This window comes from Schistocerca gregaria, chromosome 2 (assembly GCF_023897955.1).
Source record: "Schistocerca gregaria isolate iqSchGreg1 chromosome 2, iqSchGreg1.2, whole genome shotgun sequence".
NCBI lineage: Eukaryota > Metazoa > Arthropoda > Insecta > Orthoptera > Acrididae > Schistocerca > Schistocerca gregaria.
The window spans coordinates 329,166,244-329,186,722 of record NC_064921.1 but is presented as its reverse complement, the minus strand read 5'-3'; the positions used below and the strand labels follow the sequence as shown (position 1 = coordinate 329,186,722).

General features: G+C 40.0%; 1 protein-coding gene across 3 annotated transcripts in view; it reads right to left on the bottom strand.

Annotated features, from left to right (window-relative positions):
- Positions 1 to 20,479, bottom strand: part of LOC126336980 (U7 snRNA-associated Sm-like protein LSm11) — a 124,861-nt gene that overhangs the window by 46,045 nt on the left and 58,337 nt on the right. For all 3 annotated transcript variants that reach the window (XM_050001215.1, XM_050001214.1, XM_050001216.1), the window contains 2 exons: positions 15,519 to 15,576; positions 5,588 to 5,706 (listed from right to left, as the gene is read on the bottom strand). In XM_050001215.1, coding sequence (XP_049857172.1) covers positions 5,588 to 5,706; positions 15,519 to 15,576 — 177 coding nt within the window. The remainder of the gene's footprint in view (positions 1 to 5,587; positions 5,707 to 15,518; positions 15,577 to 20,479) is intronic.

Genomic DNA, 20,479 nt, shown 5'->3' with positions numbered 1-20,479 from the left:
AAAGAAAGCAGGTGTTGACAGATGTGAAAATTACTGAACAATCAGATTAATAAGTCACAGCTGCAAAATACTAACGCAAATTCTTTACAGGCGAATGGAAAAACTGGTAGAAGCCGACCTCGGGGAACATCAGTTTGGATTCCATAGAAATGTTGGAACACGTGAGGCAATATTGACCTTATGACTTGTCTTAGAAGAAAGATTAAGGAAAGGCAAATCTACGTTTCTAGCATTTGTAGACTTAGAGAAAGCTTTTGACAATGTTGACTGGAATACTCTCTTTCAAATTCTAAAGGTGGCAGGGGTAAAATAGAAGGAGCAAAAGGCTATTTACAATTTGTTCAGAAACCAGATGGCAATTATAAGAGTCAAGGGATGCGAAAGGGAAGCAGTGTTATTTAATCTGTATATTCAGCAAGTAGTAAAGGAAACAAAAGAAAAATTCGGAGTAGGTAGTAAAATCCATGGAGAAGAAATAAAAATGTTGAGGTTCGCCAATGACATTTTGGAAGAGCAGTTGAATGGAAAGAACAGTGTCTTGAAAGGAGTGTATAAGATGAACATCAACAAAAGCAAAACGAGGATAATGGAATGTAGTCGAATTAAATCGGGTGATGCCGAGGGAATTAGATTAGGAAATGAGGCACTTAAAGTAGTAAAGGAGTTTTGCTATTTGGGGAGCAAAATAACTGATGATGGTCGAAGTAGAGAGGATATAAAATGTAGACTGGCAATGGCAAGGAAAGCGTTTCTGAAGAGGAGAAATTTGTTAACATCGAGTATTGATATAAGTGTTCGGAAGTCGTTTCTGAAAGTATTTGTATGGAGTGTAGCCATGTATGGAAGTGAAACATGGACGATAAATAGTTTGGACAAGAAGAGAATAGAAGCTTTCGAAATGTGGTGCTACAGAAGAACACTGAAGATTAGATGGGTAGATCAAGTAACTAATGAGGAGGAGGTATTGAATAGAACTTGGGAGAAGAGGAGTTTGTGGCACAACCTGTCTAGAAGAAGGGATCGGTTGGTAGGACATGTTCTGAGGCATCAAGGGATCACCAATTTAGTACTGGAGGGCAGCGTGGAGGGTAAAAATCGTAGAGGGAGACCTAGAGATCACTACACGAAGCAGATTCAGAAGGATGTAGGCTGCAGTACATACTGGGAGTGGAAGAAGTTTGCACAGGATAGAGTAACATGGAGAGCTGCATCAAACCAGTCTCAGGACTGAAGACCACAACAACAACAACAACAACAACAACTCAGCATCTCTGTTATATGGTGAGTAGTAATTTATCCTTTTCATAACACTGTAATTTCTCATCCTGGCTTTTTCAGTCTTCAAGAATCTAAAGCCTCTAAAAATCCTGCTTTAATGTATTCTGGTAGCACAGTTGAATCAAATTTTGAGAATACAAAAGTTGTGGTCTTCCATGGCATGTTATTTACCTCTGTCAAATCATCTTTGTCTTCCTCTGTCTGCAGATCTTTCACTCCATTTCAACTCTTTCCTTGCAAGATACACAACATCCTTGTTAATGTTGTGAAAATTATGGTGTTTCATTGTAATTTCAAAGTCTTTTAGTTTTTAGCTAAGCTGGGGTGCTTGGAGGTATCTGGAAATCTATCAGTAGAGTGCAATAATTGTATGTACTTGAAAATATTAATCTTAAGACCTGGTTCATACATCATCTTTTTTTATCTTTCTTACAATGAACACATTTTGACAATTTGAGCATCCATTCACAGAACCACCCATTTTCTATAATTTGTTAGGACTTTGATAGGTGGATCCGTTAATTGCAGAAAAAGCTAATAAACAGGCCTGAGGAATCCAAATAGAACTGGGGTGCAGCAGGTGGTCCTGTGGTTGTCTACTATCAAATCAGGATCCTTGTTCTCTGAAACTCACAGAATTCCATTGTAATTCACAATGGTGACATTGAAGCATGACAACAACTTCTGGTAACAGAATAGCAGTAGCTAGAAGTGGTGCTGACCAGCCCCATACTGAGGAATCCAGATACCACAGTGTGTTGCCACAGCTGTGGCATATAGTGTATGTCACTCATTTTGGTCAGATGAGCAGCACTCACTAGTTCTCTTTCTACTGTACTACTTCAGTATACTCAGCTCATTTAGTTGTCTTCCATTTTCACAGGGCCCCCACAACTATGACATTCTTCACTTCCTCTGTTACCAAATATTTAAATGACAACTTACTTCCCACAGCATAATGCCACAGTTATTTAACTCAATGTAACTTTACAGTGCTTTCCGGTCTGTTGAGGGGGGGGGGGGGGGGGCCTCACAAACACAATGAGCCAGCTATGTTTGTCCTTACGTGTGTTCTGTTACTGCTTGTCAGAAGGTTGTGCGCTGAGAGTTGCATTCATGCAACACGATTCCATTAAAACTGTTATCAATACCAAAACATCATGACAGCTCATCACCAACATTTGACATTTTGCAAATGGACATTTGTGTACTTGGCGGATTTGTTTCATGGGCATTAGAGCTTGGTCTAATGCACTTTCTGTGCTTAACACCACATCTCTCGATGCTGGAGACATCATGAAAAACTCTAAAGACTCATATAGCAGTTTCAAACTTAAACTAGCTCAACAAGCTGAACAGTTCGGCTTGCTGAGTTTGTTTAAGTTTGAAACTGCTCTGTGAATCTTTATAGCCTCTGATGATGTTTCCAGCATCAGGTGATGAAATGTTAGGCACAGATATATAGGCCTTGGACTAACATGCATAAAATATTTACTTACAGCATAGTAATGTTTGGCAAACAGTTATATGAATATAAAACTCTATACACAGGATATATGCCATTTCTTCCTGATAACTATACCACTTGAGGTTGGTAACAACTACACTTACATTGTAATAAACACCCAACCAACAACACATTCCATGTCATCTCAGTTTTGTTATTCTTTAGTTCTTACACCCAAACCTCCAGGTGTCAGACACGCAGATTAGATTAGATTAGATTAATACTTGTTCCATAGATCATGAGTACGACACTTCGTAATGATGTGGAACATGTCAGGTTAATGAAAGATGTCTGTACAAGATATTACATTACACAAAATATTGCATGACACTAATGCTTAAGTTAGTTTTTTTTCCCTCCCTTAATTTATATCTAAAAATTCAGCCAATGAGTAGAAGGAGTTGTCATCTACAAAATTCTTTTAATTTATTTTTAAATGTTGGTTGACTATCTGTCAGGCTTTTGATGGTGTTTGGTAGGTGACCAAAGACTTTTGTGGCAGCATAATTTACCCCCTTCTGTGCCAAAGTCAGATTTAACCCTGCATATTGAAGATCATCCTTTCTCCTGGTGTTATAGCTATGCACACTGCTATTACTTTTGAACTGGGCTGGATTATTAACAACAAATTTCACAAGTGAATATATATACTGTGACGTTACTGTGAGGATCCCTAGATCCTTAAATAGATGTCTGCAAGATGACTGTGGGTGGACTCCAGCAATTATTCTGATTACACGTTTTTGAGCAATGAATACTTTTCTACTCAACGATGAATTACCCCAGAATATGATACCATACGAAAGCAGTGAATGAAAGTAGGCATAGTAAGCTAATTTACTGAGATTCTTATCACCAAAATTTGGAATAACCCTAATAGCATACGTAGCCGAACTCAGACGTTTCAGCAGACCATCAATGTGTTGCTTCCAGTTTAACCTCTCATCAATGGACACACCTAAAAATTTTGAAAATTCTACCTTAGCTACAGACTTCTGTTCAAAGTCTATATTTATTACTGGAGTTGTGCCATTTACTGTACAGAACTGTATATACTGTGTTTTATCAAAATTTCAAGAGAGTCCGTTTGCTGAGAACCACTTAATAATTTTGTGAAAAACATCATTTACAATTATATCACTTAGTTCTTGGTTTTTGGATCGGTACCAAATGTTATATGTCAACAGAGTATCAACCAAAACTCCAATTTAGTTCATACTATGTGCCATCATCCAGCAGAATGGGCATAAACTTTAATTAAAAGTCACACCAGGACTATAGAGCATAGGAAAAGCATAACTGTGATTAACTAAACCATACAGCTTTCGAAGGGAAATTGGTAGAGCATTAGATCTTCATACCAGTGATCCTGGGTTCACAGCCCAATTATCACAATTTTTTTATTCTATTGTATGTTATGCATGAAAGTGTTATATGAGACTAATAATATTTCTGCACATGTGATGCAATTTTTTTTTATCCTACTGTTCCAACTGTTTGTATTTATTCTGTGAAACTATAACTGCACTTGCTGCTTCATCATGAGCGCTGTCTGTTCTGTCTCACGTCCGACAGAACACTACACCTGTCTATACACATGTACTCTATAGCTTTGCTACTTTCAACTAATGAAGCGAAAGCAGACTGCCAACAGAACATTGCTACAAACACCGAAACATCCTTTCACATGTCAGGAAAATGTTCTCCCACTTGACAGTTTCACGCATAAACAGTTAAAAAATATTGTCATCAGTGGGATTCAAACACAGGACCTTTGGTACAATCATATCATGCTCTACCAACTCACCCACACGACTTCTATAAAGCAATGAAACACAAATACATTTTTCCTATCCTCCCTCATTCTGGTGTTACTTTTAATTACCATGTACGCATGTACTATTGGACAACAGCACATAGCACGAACTAAATCAGTGTTTCGGTTGATACTTTATATACAACGTTTGGTACTGAGCTGAGTGTCTGACATCTGGAGGTTTGGGTGTTATGACAATCATAAGCAACACAGTATGAATACAGAAATAGTTTCCCAGGAAGAATAGATTCTTGATATACGGCGTTTCTCATAACATTTATCAGGTATATTATCTCTTATGTTTCAGTAGTTATCTACAATTCCACTTTTACGATGTATAGATAGGGTCAGAACAAACAAACACTGCTCATCACCTGCCTCAAGTGATGCCCAATGTCAATGGAAAATATTGCTTTGCTTTTTAATACAAACGAAACTTCTTTTTTATGTTAAATTTTATGTATCCATCTAACAGAGTGCTTTCAAATTAATCTAGTGCTATATATGGTTTAACAATATGTCTCTAGCACATATTAACATATCTGTACACAAGCTTTGCTAGTCTTCCTTGCCCAACATCCTCTGTCTTGCGTTCCAGTCCACATTGTTTGTCTGCTCCTGCCAGATAGGAGCACTACACACTTGCTGCTGGAGTACTGATTACTATTATTGTTTTTCTGTTCATTTTAATCCACACTGTTAAAGCGAGTATTGTACTTCTCTAGTCTGGAACCACTCTGTCATACATGATCATAAAATTCTAATTTAAAAAGCATTCTGTTTGTAATAAGAAACAAACTAACATTTTCTGTTGACTCTGGTTATTACTCAAAATACACTTTAACAACATTTCTTTGGCTGACTCCATTAATACATTGCAACAACAAAATCATAAAAATCTAGGAAAACAAAAGTATGGTTAGTTGTGTTTTACTGTAAGTAATCCCGCATTTATAGATTAGATACAAAACAACATTCAAACTTACCTTAATCCTTATTTGAGAGTTAACGCACTCTCTCAACACAGCCAGGGGCCCTTTCACAGACTCCATTCGTGTTAACACAGTCCGCCCTGGTCGTTTAAATCTTGGTGCTGACACTGGCACTGAAAATATCCTATGTTTAACTTTTACTTTATACTTTAAAACAAATGATCTTAATGATACCCACAAACTTTTCAATATGATGCCTGCTCTATTCTCACTTTGTATGCTATTAATGTTTTGTGTATTGAGGGATTTAATTTGATGATGTAAATAAAATAGAAAGAAACTTCCACATGGGAAAAATATATCAAAAACAAAGATTCCAAGGCTTACCAAGCGGGAAAGCGCCGGCAGACAGGCACATGAACAAAACACACAAACACACACACAGAATTACTAGCTTTCGCAACCGATGGTTGCTTCTTCAGGAAGGAGAGGGAAAGACGAAAGGATGTGGGTTTTAAGGGAGAGGGTAAGGAGTCATTCCAATCCCGGGAGCGGAAAGACTTCCCTTAGGGGAAAAAAAGGACAGGTGTACACTCGCACACACACACACACACACACACACACACACACACACATATATATCCATCCGCACATACACAGACACAAGCAGACATATTTAAAGGCAAAGAGTAAGGGCAGAGATGTCAGTCGAGGCGGAAGTACAGAGGCAAAGAAGTTGTTGAAAGACAGGTGAGGTATGAGCGGCGGCAACTTGAAATTAGCGGAGGTTGAGGCCTGGTGGATATCGAGAAGAGAGGATATACTGAAGGGCGAGTTCCCATCTCCGGAGTTCGGATATGTTGGTGTTGGTGGGAAGTATCCAGATAGCTCGGACGGTGTAACACTGTGCCAAGATGTGCTGGCCGTGCATCAAGGCATGTTTAGCCACAGGGTGATCCTCATTACCAACAAACACTGTCTGCCTGTGTCCATTCATGCGAATGGACAGTTTGTTGCTGGTCATTCCCACATAGAAAGCGTCACAGTGCAGGCAGGTCAGTTGGTAAATCACGTGGGTGCTTTCACACGTGGCTCTCCCTTTGATCGTGTACACCTTCCGGGTTACAGGACTGGAGTAGGTGGATACGACTTCCTAAAATCCTGCCCCGAAATGAGATCCATCCTTCATGAAATCCTCCCCACTCCACCAAGAGTGTCTTTCCGCTGTCCACCTAACCTTCGTAACCTCTTGGTTCATCCCTATTAAATCCCCAAACCACCTTTCCTACCCTCTGCCTCCTACCCTTGCAACCGCCCGCGGTGTAAAACCTGTCCTATGCACCCTCCCACCACCACCTACTCCAGTCCTGTAACCCGGAAGGTGTACACGGTCAAAGGGAGAGCCACGTGTGAAAGCACCCACGTGATTTACCAACTGACCTGCCTGCACTGTGACGCTTTCTATGTGGGAATGACCAGCAACAAACTGTCCATTCGCATGAATGGACACAGGCAGACAGTGTTTGTTGGTAATGAGGATCACCCTGTGGCTAAACATGCCTTGATGCACGGCCAGCACATCTTGGCACAGTGTTACACCGTCCGAGTTATCTGGATACTTCCCACCAACACCAACATATCTGAACTCCGGAGATGGGAACTCGCCCTTCAGTATATCCTCTCTTCTCGATATCCGCCGGGCCTCAACCTCCGCTAATTTCAAGTTGCCGCTGCTCATACCTCACCTGTCTTTCAACAACTTCTTTGCCTCTGTACTTCCGCCTCGACTGACATCTCTGCCCTTACTCTTTGCCTAAATATGTCTGCTTGTGTCTGTGTATGTGCGGATGGATATGTGTGTGTGTGTGTGTGTGTGTGTGTGTGTGTGTGTGTGTGTGTGTGCGCGCGCGCGCGCGCGCGAGTGTACACCTGTCCTTTTTTTCCCCCTAAGGGAAGTCTTTCCGCTCCCGGGATTGGAATGACTCCTTACCCTCTCCCTTAAAACCCACATCCTTTTGTCTTTCCCTCTCCTTCCTGAAGAAGCAACCATCGGTTGCGAAAGCTAGTAATTCTGTGTGTGTGTTTGTGTGTTTTGTTCATGTGCCTGTCTGCCGGTGCTTTCCCGCTTGGTAAGTCTTGGAATCTTTGTTTTTAATATATTTTTCCCATGAGGGATTTAATTTTATTTATATGAACATAAAAGTTCTAGGAAATGTAAATTTGATGAACTACTTCTATAAATAAGTCATGTTAGAGCAAATCAGTATAATTTCATTTGGTTTTAGTAGGTTCTCAATGTTTAATGAGCACTATATTTCACCACAATACTTCCTGGCATCTGGTGAAACACCTGTTAAATATTGTCATTTATATCAGCTTTTGCAATCAATGTTACTTTTAACTAAGCATTTACATTTAACTTCCTTGTTTCAACAATAAAACAGGGCTTTCCCTTTTTTCATTACATTTTCACATGTGAAGGTGTTCCACTATATCCCATAATATTACCTGCTAAATATGACCACACTTCTAACACCTGGGACAACCATGTGAAACACGTGTGATTAATAAAATGAGAGTAGAAGTTCCAAAATGCAGTTAATAATTGGTACTGCCAAAAAGATAATTTGTACTGCAGCTGAGGAAATATTCCAAATCATATGACTGTTAAAAGTTTAAACTGACAAAGTCAACTTTTGCATCAGAGTCTTATTCAGATTTTAAATTATGAATAGTTTTTCTCCAAAACAGTGTTATGCTATATAACCACATGGCTCCATGCCGCGATTGCTGTTCATTTCAAACATGTCAGCCGTGGAATCAGTTGTGTTGAAACCATTCCAGTGTTTAACTTCTGGAGAATGTTTTCCATTAAGTTCTGGTACACTTAAGATGGAATTTCTTCCCATTTAACTAAAGCATGGCTCCTGAGTTTTTGAACAAAACGGTTTGGCATGTAGTAATGCTCTAGTTCATGTCAAAAATGTTTGACAGGGATCAAGTCACACTTTGAGCGGTCCAGTCTTGAAGGTCTGCCCTCCACCCCTCCCCAGCCCCCAATTTCCTTTTAACAAAGATACAAAAAAAAATTACTTCTTGGAGAAGCTTATCTAATGTGGAAAGGATTAACACAGCGTGGAAAGCCTGCTATATGTTAATTTCTATTCTTAAATATGTGCATTCAGTTTATGATCACTAAAACAAGTGGTACATAGCCAAGCCATGAAACTTCTCCATTCTAGCTGCGGCAAATTTATTCTCTAATAAAGGAAAACAATATCTGTATTGTGATAATTGACATTACACTTTAAAAGTGTGGTGGTCAGTATCAGTTAATTACTTAGGGATAGCAAAGCGATATAGGAATTTAGAGCTTTCCTGATCTTTTCATTTCCCTTTAGCACCTCTCTGATTGTTATGGCATAAAGTCAATGCCAGCACACCAGTTGGGAACAGGAGATAAGAGAAGGCTGTGAGAAGAGGTCAGTCAATGACATGCAGACCAACCCACTTCCAGGACAACAACACGACAACAGCGACCCCTATGTGAAGAGGACATAAGTGCTGCACCCGACTGGGGGTGGCCCACTCCAATAGCAGCTTCAAGATTAGCAACTTGAATAGCAGCTTCTACATTAGGCACTTCAAGAGCAGCGTCAACGATAGCCACTTCATTAGGAATCTCTATGTAGCATAGACTTGTGTTTCTGTATTCTGAAGAAGACTGTAGGATTGTAATTTTCTTGTTGTTTTTTTGTCTAGCGAACCAAGTACGCAGGCTTCCTAGGCACTACAACAATGATGCCAAGGAAGGACAAATAACACTGGCGGTGAGCTGAACGAATAACATAGTGACAATCTGTTAACGTACGAGCCCCGAGCAACCACCTGCCACAGATTTTGTTTTGTCATGGGCTTTTGTGTTTTGCTTGTGCTTTAATTCTACCTTGTCTTTTCTTTGCAGGGGTGTGTTTACATGTTTTAATAGTGTGTTTTATATTGCTTTTTCTATTCAATGTTTTCAGATGGGCATTGCAGAAATTTTCTTAGCTTGTGTACTTACTTTTATTGCTTGCATTGTCTGTTTATTGCATTTGCCTATTCCAAAATGAGCAACCCACCTCTCTCACACCCTGCACAGGTGCCTCAGTTGCAATCAATAGATGCAAAGCAGCTACCACAGAAGTTTCAGTTTCCAGCGCAGCTTATTGCAACCCTTCTCAATACGATAGAGCAGTTACTCACAAATCAAGCAAAGAATGCTGCACGGCATGCAACAACTGTAGCTTCAAGTGCCATACTGCCTTTTCGCCCGTTTAACAAAAAATAAGAGGAATGGCTCAAGTGCTTGCAACAGCAGGAAGCCCACATCATTCCTCACAGAGTGTCAGGTACTGTGAAACTGCATTACTTTTTGTCAATGGTAGGAAGTGCAGTCTTTCGCCTCAGTCAGAAATTATTCCTAAATGCCACTTCCAGAAAACTTTCTCATGATCAGGTTGTAGGTTCACTAACTAACAATTATTAGTGACAAGTGAATGGAGTGGCAGCTAGGTACCAATTCTTTCATTGCAAGAAAAGGTCAGAACAAACTTATTGCGAGTGGGTACAGATTTGCAGGGTGTGACGAGGAAGCGCAAATTTAGGGGTGCTTGTGGTGCTTTATATTCAGACGTTATGTTGCATGACGGGATCATGTATAATGCAACTGATGTCAAACTTACAGAACACATTTTGCAACAGTCAGATCCATCATTTCAACATGTAGTGCATATTCTAGATCAGTCTGATTCAGGTGCTGTAGCAGCCGATAAATCTGAGCAGCCACCAATTTGTTGGGTGGAGTTGTCCCTTGGTCACGAACGGCCCAGTAGGCAGCAACAGCATGCACATGCCAAGCCATGTAAATACTTCTCTAAACAGGTGGCTACATCAGTGAATAGAATTAAGTCATGCCCTCAGAGCTATTCACAGCACAAACGCCAAAAGATGGCCTGTCCAAACATGCACAGTGTTACGCTTGTGGCAAGAAAGGTCACGTAAATATCCATATGTTTGCAACGGAACAAACATAAGAATTCTGCACACTCTCAAAAATCTAGTCAAAAGGCCCATGTAATCAATGCAGTGCATTCAAAGACTGCAGCTGGCATTAGCAAATATAGCAAGCAAACAGTTTCTTCAGTGGTACACCAGTCCAACAAACTTTTTGTTCATTTGTATCTTAGTGAAAAACGCGTGAAATTTCAGTTGGACATCGGTGCCTCTGTTACATTGCTGAATCGTAAACCCATATGAACTGTTAGCCTCCCCACTCCTGTCTAAAACTTGCGTGCACCTGATGGCTTATAATGGAAAGACATTCCCGTTCTCAGAAAATGTACTTTGCCTGCCATGTATCACTCACATACATGAACTGTAACTTTCACTATGCCTCAATCATGTGATTGTGAGAACATATTTGGCCTTGATTTGTTTGGCTTTCAAATTCAGGACGATGTGTTGTCAGTGACTGCATTCAATGTCAAAGACAGAGTAGATAGCTTGCTGAAGGAATTCCTTGAACTCTTTTCTGAAGGTTCAGGCAAGCCTAACAATTATGTTGCATATATCACTATGAAAGACAATGATCAGCCGAAATTTTGCAGAGCCAGAACTGTTCCCATTGCATTATGGGAAAAAGTGGCTGCTGAACTTTAAGAATTGCAGGATAGCAAAGCTATTGCACCCATACAAGCCAGTCAAACCTTCAGGTTGCATTCAACTCCATGTTTACATTAAGCCTACAGTCACCCCACAAACTGTGATTGACACTTCTCCATTGCCTCACCCAGTGGATCTCATGGACAGATTAGGCGTTGGTTGCTACTTTTCAAAAATTGATATGTGCGACACATATCTTCAAATACCACTAGATGAAGAATCTCAAAACATGTGCGTTGTGCACACTCATTTGGGCTTGCTTAAATGTTTGTGTTTGTCTTTTGGCAGTGCTTCCTCACCCGCCATTTTCCAATGCTATATGGAACAGCTGACTGCTCAAGTACCGAACTGTTCAAACTATTTGGACGAGATTGTCATAGGAAGTCGTACACCTGAAGAACACAATGCATTTGCCTGCTTTGTTTTGTGTGTTATCCGATGCAGGACTAATGTATAGACTGGACAAGTGTGATTTTTTTAAACCTGAGTTGCAGTATCTTGGTCATGTCATAAACAGTCAAGGTGTACATCCTCTTCAGTCACATTTGTTAGCCATATGTGAAATGCCAGTTCCTCACAATGTCACAGAATTGCAGTCAGTCTTAGGGAAAATTAACTATTGTATTCGATTCATATCGAATGCTGCATGAATTGCAGTTCCATTGCATTGCTCGTGACGCAAGAATGTCCCCTTTGTTTGAACAGATGGGTGCCAAGAAGCTTTTCAAAAACTTAAATATGCATTGCACGTGATTGATGCTTGGTTCACTTTTATCCTGACAAAGCAGTTGTGTTGCAAGTTGACGCTTACTCTTACAGAATCGGTGCAGTGCTTTCACACAAATTTGGTGATAAAGACAGGCCTATTGCTTTCACATCAAAAGTGTTGTCCAAAGCACAGTGTAACTACTCACAGATAGAGAAAGAGGCATTGGCTATTGTGTATGGTGTCCCCATCCGATGACGCCGGTTCCTGCACGAACTGCTCAAAAATTGCGAAGATGGGTTTGGTCTTGTCTCAATATCAGTACAAGATTGTGTATTGTCCAACAGCTCAACATGGTAATGTGGATGCACTTCCCCATCTTCTGATTGCCCCTGATACAGACTTTGACGCTTCTGCTGCATCTTGTCACATTGATGCTCACGATTCTTAATTGCTTCAATCTTTTCCACTGAACTATAGGATTTGGCCTCACTCATTGCATAGCATAAAGAATTCTGTAGTGCACCAATACTTTGTATGTCAGCATAGCCTCACGATGCAGCAAGGTGCGATTCTTGTTCAAAATGACGGTGGACAGTCACGTGTGTTGATTTCCAAAGCGTTACAAAAAAGAAGTGTTGCAGTTACGTCACCAAGGACAACTGGAGGATTGTTCATACAAAACAGTTAGTGTGTCGACACTGTATTTGGCAGGGTATCGACACCCACATAGAACAGAAGACGTCACAATGTTGAACATGTGCTGACAACCAGGCCGCTCGTCACAAAAATTCTCTGCTTGGCCTAAGTCACAATCACCATAGCAAAGTGTGCACACAGACTTTGTGAGACTTTTTTGGAACATCTGTTGGTTAACTGTGGTAGACTCTTATAGCAAGCTTGATTTTGGTGTGCCAAAGAACTTGAGAAAGTCACGTAGTATGGTTCAGGTGTAATCGTCTATTTTTTGCCTCGAAGGTTTGCCTGGAGTCATAGTGTCAGACAACGGCCCTCAGTTCACGGTACAAGAAATGGGGACATTCTGTTACCGCAATGGCATACAGCATCTTAGAAGTGCACCATTCCATCCACAGTGAAATGGCAAAGTGGAACATTCTGTCAGAATCTTCAAGCAGCAAATGGCCAAACTTTGGACCACACACACCATGGATCAGGCATTGCAAACTGTTTCTCGCTTCCTATCATTTACATCCACGAGATGGACCATCGCCAGCAGAATTGCTACACAGCCGACGCCATCAGACGGACGCTGCTCCCCCCACGCCCCCCGGGCATCTGACACCCAAGGAAGGCCACAAACATCCCTTCACTTCACGCTGCATGATATTGTGTTTTTCAGGGTTTTTAACAGCAGCAGACAAGGGGCGTGAGGCGAGATCCTTCGTCAACTTGATGTACGTATGTATCTCATTTCAGGCCCACATGGATTTCAGTGCCGCCATCACAATCAATTTCGCCACTGTCATGTGCACAGTGATCCTTCTGTATCTCTTCCCCAAGATTCATGCATCCTGAGGAAGCGTGTTCACAGCAGCTGCTAGAGGGTGTCATCATGACACTGTGAGGTGACCTCATGGAAACTGAGCCTTCAACTCCGCTGTCTCCTCTCATCCTACCAATGGAGCTGGATCCATCCACGCTGCAGCAGCCGATGTGGTGTCACCGCCAGGCACCACACTTGCCAGGTAGTAGCCTTTAAATCGGCCGCAGTCTGTTAGTATACATCAGACCCGCGTGTCGCCACTATCAGTGATTGCAGACCGAGTGCCGCCACACGGCAGGTCTAGAGAGACTTCCTAGCACTCGACCCAATTGTACAGCCGACTTCGCTAGCGATGGTTCACTGACTTCTACGCTCTCATTTGCCGAGACGATAGTTAGCATAGCCTTCAGCTACGTTATTTTCTACGACCTAGCAAGGCGCCAGTATCCGTACTATTGATATTGTGAATCATGTACCATAAAGAGCGATGATCTCCGTTAATGGATTAAAGTGTAGTATTCCACCAGCTACGTCCGTTTTTCTCAATTCTAATTCCCTTGTCATGTTCCAGACCTCACGCCAGCCTGCGTGAGCTAGAACGCGTGCATTTCGGCCTCCTTTAACCATATGGTTGGCTCTCCTGCCAACCACAACAGCCAAAGCTTTCTACATATTGGTATAGACCTCAGGAGGTGGACGCATACCCTTCTGGGCATTTTCCAGGGGTGTTTCCACCAAAGCGAAGGCTAGATAGACGGCACAGTATGACTGGAAGACTGACGTCCCCTGCAGACACAGCCCCCCCCCCCCCCCCTGTCATGCCCCATATATGACTTTGGGGATGGAGGAATGTTATGATGTAAAGTCAGCACTGGCACGCCAGTAGAGAATGAAAGAGAAGAGAAGGCTGTGAGAAGAGGTCAGCCAAACGCACAAGACTGGTCCCCTTCCAGGACAACAATGCAACAGCCGCAGCCCCTATGTGAAGAAGACACAAGCTGTGTGCCTAACTGGTGGTGGCCCACTTCAATAGCAGCTTCAAGATTAGCAACTTCGATAACAGCTTCTACGTTCATAGGCACTTCAGTAGTAGCGTCAACGATAGCCACTTCATTAGGAATCTCTACGCAGCACACACTTGTGTTTCTCTGTTCTGACGAAGACTGTTTATTTTGTATGTCACCCTTTGATTGTGACACATTTACCAAAGTTCAGTATTGTAATTTTCTTATTGTAATAAAACTCATGACTATGAGTTGTTTGATTGATTGTCTAGCGAACTGAGTATGCAAGTTTCCTACACACAACACTGATGTAAAGCCCTAGCTTGTGGGCTACTATAATCATGTCACAATTGAACAAATTACATTCTTCCCATTGATTCTTTACAACAGAAAATATGACCCTAGTACACTGATCAGTGATACCTTATTTAAATATCCTCATATAGGTACCCTTACATCACATACTGTGCACAGTTCATAATTTCTCCTCTCTTCCTGCTCCATTCTGGTTCTGGCTCTGAGCACTATGGGACTTAACTTCTGAGGTCATCAGTCCCATAGAACTACTTAAACCTAACTAACCTAAGGACATCACACAAACCCATGCCCGAGGCACGATTCAAACCTGTGACCATAGTGGTCGCTGGTTCCAGACTGTAGCGCCTAGAACCGCTCGGCCACCATGGCCGGCCCTGCTCCATTCTATTTCTCTCTTTAATGAAAAGTTAAAAGTTAACGATTTTTATGTATCAAAGCAATTTTTATTAAATCTGGGCAAACTGTTTTATGAGTCAGTTAACTTGGGGAGTAAAACATTGATTTTCTTGTTTGGATGTTACACCATCAACTTCAGCTCACATAAATGAATCTATCTACTGTCTTTTCAACAAATATTCCTCTGTTTTCAACTGCACTGAGTCAAAGAAAATGAAAACAAGTGAATACGTTAACAAAAATGACAAACTAAGCAAATTGTTACCAAATGCAAAACAATCAGTTGCCAATATTTTCTCAAAATCAGATACTGTGTACATGTAATAAGTTTAGAAACTACATATATTAACTTACTCTGATGAGGTAAAAATTTCCGTTCCCCTGATGTAGAAGGCTCTGTTTCTTTTGGTACCTGAAAGAATGCACAATGTCAAGTAGCATATATTAAGTTTAGGCATGTCAAATTTTGCTTATGAACTTTTGCAAACTCTGATCTAGTCCTCACTCAACTACATTAAAGTTCAATAACTTACAAAAAGGTTACTTTATATGTTACCATAAGTAAGCAAAAATTAACATACATAAACTTTACAAAAGGTGAATTATCTTCTCCTTCAGCTTTCATCAAGTACAGGATATGATCTAATATGTAACAGGCTTAATTTTTCCTGGCCAATGGGGAGGGACGGAGATTGGTACCCATAGCAAGATGGATGGAGGGGTATGCCATGATGAGCTCGAAAAGTGTGCTCAGTTGACTCTCAGCTTCTGGAGTGTGTGCATCATATGTGAAGTGAAAGTACATTTAACACTTGCATTGGCACCCAAGACACAGTAGACCATCAAATCAGCTGTTAAGCTAAACAAATGGAGACTTTGAATATGATCCACAAGGTTTACAAGAATGTTGCCACCTTCAGAACACTTGTTTCTGAGTGCATAAAAGACTCAATGGTAACTAGAAAGATGTCAGAGAAAAGTAATGAAATGGATGTTCTACACTGATTCAAAAGAATGGAAAGTTGGGCAATAAGTGAGACTCTTTGAACCGTATTTTTTCACAATCATAGGAGCAAACTCAGTGAAATTCATTCTGTATTCAATAGCAATAGATGCTTTGCAAAAGTGGAGGGTTGGTGCTGGTTTTGTTAAATGAGCACAAGGAACATTGTATGACAAATTGTTGCCAACTGTTGGAATGTTCAGAGACTAATCCAAATCTTTTAGAGAGAATGGGAACTGGTGATAAATTAAAATTTTCAAGTATGCTCCGCAGACAAAGGTAAAATGCTGAGTGGGATACAAGTGTTTGTCATAGACCAAATAGGCCACATGACCAAATCAATAACTGAGATGATGAGCACTGTCTTCTTTGACACAAAAAGTGTCATCCACAAAAAATGTGATTTTTGAAGATCACCGATACCTGAATGCTGAAACATGACAAAGCACCCAATCACAAATAGTTAACTGTGAGAGAGGCAGTGGTTTAATACAGTATTTTAATATGGCCACAACAGTGTGAAAATCCAACTTTGGCTTTTTCCCACCAACATCTTTTTGCTCCTTGGACCAAAATGAGCCTGGAAGGACACTGTGTCTGGAGTAATTGAGGTGGTCAAAACAATTTTGATACAGTGCCTGAGCCGCCTTGTCGTTACCGACACCTAGGAGATAGATGAAGACCCAAAAAGGTTCTACAGCAGTGTACTGATGCTGGAAATTTATACCTGGAGAACATTAACGCATTGTACAAACATCTTCAATTAATTAATTTTTAATTCAGTATCGTTATATACTGGGCCAAACATGAACAACATTAAAATCATCCTTATTTTATCAGACCAGCAATGTAAAGTTGCATACAATTTTATCCACAGAGTGTGACGAAGCAAGCTGGGATATTTTTACTTCCCCTCTTGTTTTGCCATCAGCCTCCTTAAAATTCATTTTTTCATTTTTGAATTAATTACCATAAACATATGTGAGTATAATCTGAATTTTCATACAAGAGAAAGGGTTGCCCTCAGTTTTAAATAATATAGCACCAGATCTAATTTTGTTCTTAATTTTATGTATGTATTTGATTTTTTAATTTATTTTGACTATTACTAGTTAATATTTTTGCTATAGGGCGAAATCAGTAATTGTCTCATAACTTAATTTCTATTGTTGGCTTGTATACAAATACAAATTCTGTACTAATTATAAACATTTGGAGAAACAACTAATAGAATTATTAAAGGATCTATTTGGCTATATTCAAAAACATGTTAGCAAAACCAGCCATTAATTAATTCCAAAGTAATTAACAGTTTTGTCAAAAGTATTTTTTGTGTAATGTTATCTGTTAATTTCATCATTTAAACAAATAATTCAACCTAACTCTTGTAGCAGAAGAAACTTAAAAAGACAGAATTTTTTGATGTATTCAGTTAATTTAACGAGTTAAGTTTTAATCGTAATTTCTGTAAATTTTACTTCGAATAACGTGTAGTTTCAGCACCTATTATTGTAAGGATATATAAAGGCACAATTTTTGGTCCTGAGACAGTCAGTCCACACCTGGATTGGTTAGAACAACAATGCTTCAACTTAACTGCAAAATAAGTGTTGCAAAATTATGCCGTGTGTTAAAACAATGACAGTGTATGCTCCATCTGTACCTTTCTATTCTTCAGGAAGTGTGAACTTTGTGGTTGGGTTTTTACTGCTCATAGATGTTCAATAGTATACTACTGTAGCAGTGCATGGAGGTTTGCCTGCAAACTATTAATGAGGCTTATAGAAAGTTAAAACGATAGTGCTCTGGCCATATATAACTGTGTATTATTGAGAGGTTGTGAACAGTGAAAGTAAACTACTGTGAAATGCAACTGTGCATCTGTCGGCTACATCATTTACAGTAGACAGTACTGCACTTCCACCCCCTATTTTTTCAGCCAGTATCACAATGAAGTATGTCGACACCGAGGACAATCAGTGAGGAAATAAAGCAGGCAAACCGTCACAAGAGTTTATTACAACATACCAAATTTTCTGTATCTTCCAGTTTTGACAAGCCACATCAATGTTATCACTGTACTGACAAATTTATTAAGTTTGAAAAAAGACAAATTTGCCAAAAGTGTATAAGTGAACAGGAATCTGCATATTTCATCATACTCCTCAAGTAGTACAAGAGAACCAGGAAATACAATACATACTGTTACAGACAGTATTTACAACATTCATGATTTTAATTACATGGGCACAAAAATGTGTCTTAGACTATATACTAATGTCCACATAGCTAAAATCGCCTATGTAATATTAGAAAAATCAATTTATTTGTAGAAACAACAGAACACCTGAATTTGATACGTCAAGTCCATTTATATTTGATATGTGGAGGTACATAATTTTAAGTTTTAGAAACTTAATGAATTAAGATAAAATACAAGTAACTGAAAATGGGGACAGTAAAAATTCAATTTCTTCTTAAAATTAGCAAATTCTAAAAATCACTGTTGCTGTGTCATATTTGCTACACATAGTGCAGTGTTTTGCACTTTCATTGTTGTTGTCGTCTTACAGGCAAAAGATCGATTTGATGCAACTCCTAAGCATACCTCTTCATCTTTGCCTAGCTACTCCCATATTCATCCTTTTGAAATTGCTCACTGTAATCAAGCCTTGGGATCTCTCTTTACAATGTTTACCTCCACCCTCACCCCCTCACTTCCCTTCATTACCGAACTGGCGATTTCCACAATGGCTCAAATGTGTCCTACCAACTCAAGACTACTTTTAGCCAAATTGTAGCATAAAACTCTTTCCTCCTCAATTTGATTTAGTGTCTCTTTATTAGTTATCCAATTGACCCATACATTCATCAGCATACTTCTACAGCACTACATTTCAAAAGCTCCTGGCTTTCTCCTTGTCAGAACTGTTCACTGCCCATGATTGATTTCCATACACGGCTACACTCCAGACAAATGCCTCCAGAGAAGACTTTCTAAGAATTAAGGTTATACTTGATGTTAACAAATTCTCCTTTTCAGAATTGCTTTTCGTGATATTGTTAGTTTGTGTTTTATGTCCTCTCTACTTTAGCCATCATCATTTATTTTTCTACCCAAGTAATAAAATTCATCTACTATTTTTAGTCTCTCATTTCTTAATTTAATTTCCTTCGCACTGCCTCATTGAATTTGATTACATTCAATTATCCTTGTTTTTTACTTTTCTTGATACTTAACACGTAACTGCAATCCAAGATACTATCCATTCTGTTCAAATGTTCTTTCAATTCCTTTGCTTTCTCTGACATTCGGTCAGTGGCCAATCTCAAGCTTTTTATTTCTCCTTGGTTACTTGTAACTGCAGTCTGGTTTCTGTAAAAATTGTGAATAACCTTTTGCCTGTCGCTGGAGCTTCGAATTTACCATGGGTTGGAGGATCCTTACACGGCTTCATTCGAACGACATGGACTGCATCTCTGATCTTTTGTTATCTTGTGTTGGGGTCAAAACCTTCAACTTCGTAAGTAACATCAGACAACTGTCTTACAACCTTATAAGGTCCGAAGTAGCACCTGAGGAGCTTCTTAGAGAGACCAACCTTCCCAATAGGAGTAAAGATCCAGACGTGGTCACCAGGCTGGTAGACAAAAGGGCAGTGGCTTGCGTCATACCTTCGGCGATTGTTTTCGTGTGCAGCATGTGGAGTCGAGCTAATTGCCGAACTTCCTCAGCTCTGGTTAACACTTGACCAATGTAGTCGTCGTCCACATCATCAGGATGTAATGGAAACACAGTGTCCATCATCGTAGTCGCCTCATGCCCATGCATCTGGAAAAATGGCATGAATCCTGTGTTGTCTTGTTTGGCGGTGTTGTAGGCAAATGTCACGAACGGTAGCATCTCACCCCAGTTGCTCTGCTCGACATTGACGAACATTGATAGCATGTCAGCCAAGATCTTATTAAGATGTTCAGTAAGTCCGTTAGTTTGCAGATGGTAGGCAGTCATCATATGATGGATAATGTTGCACCGACAGTTTATCTCTGTCATAGGATTCGATTGAAAAACTTTCCCTCGATCCATAATTAACGACCTTGGGGCACCGTGTTTTAATACAATGACTTCCATGATGAATTTGGCTACCTTGAATGCTTCAGCTGTTTTAGTCTTTTGTAATGACATAGCACGTCAGATTATCAGTGCAAACAATAAACCATCTATTGCCACTAGCAGACGTTGGAAATCGTCCAAAAAGGTCAATCCCAACACACTGGAAAGGCATTACAGCTGGTGGAATTGGTATGACTC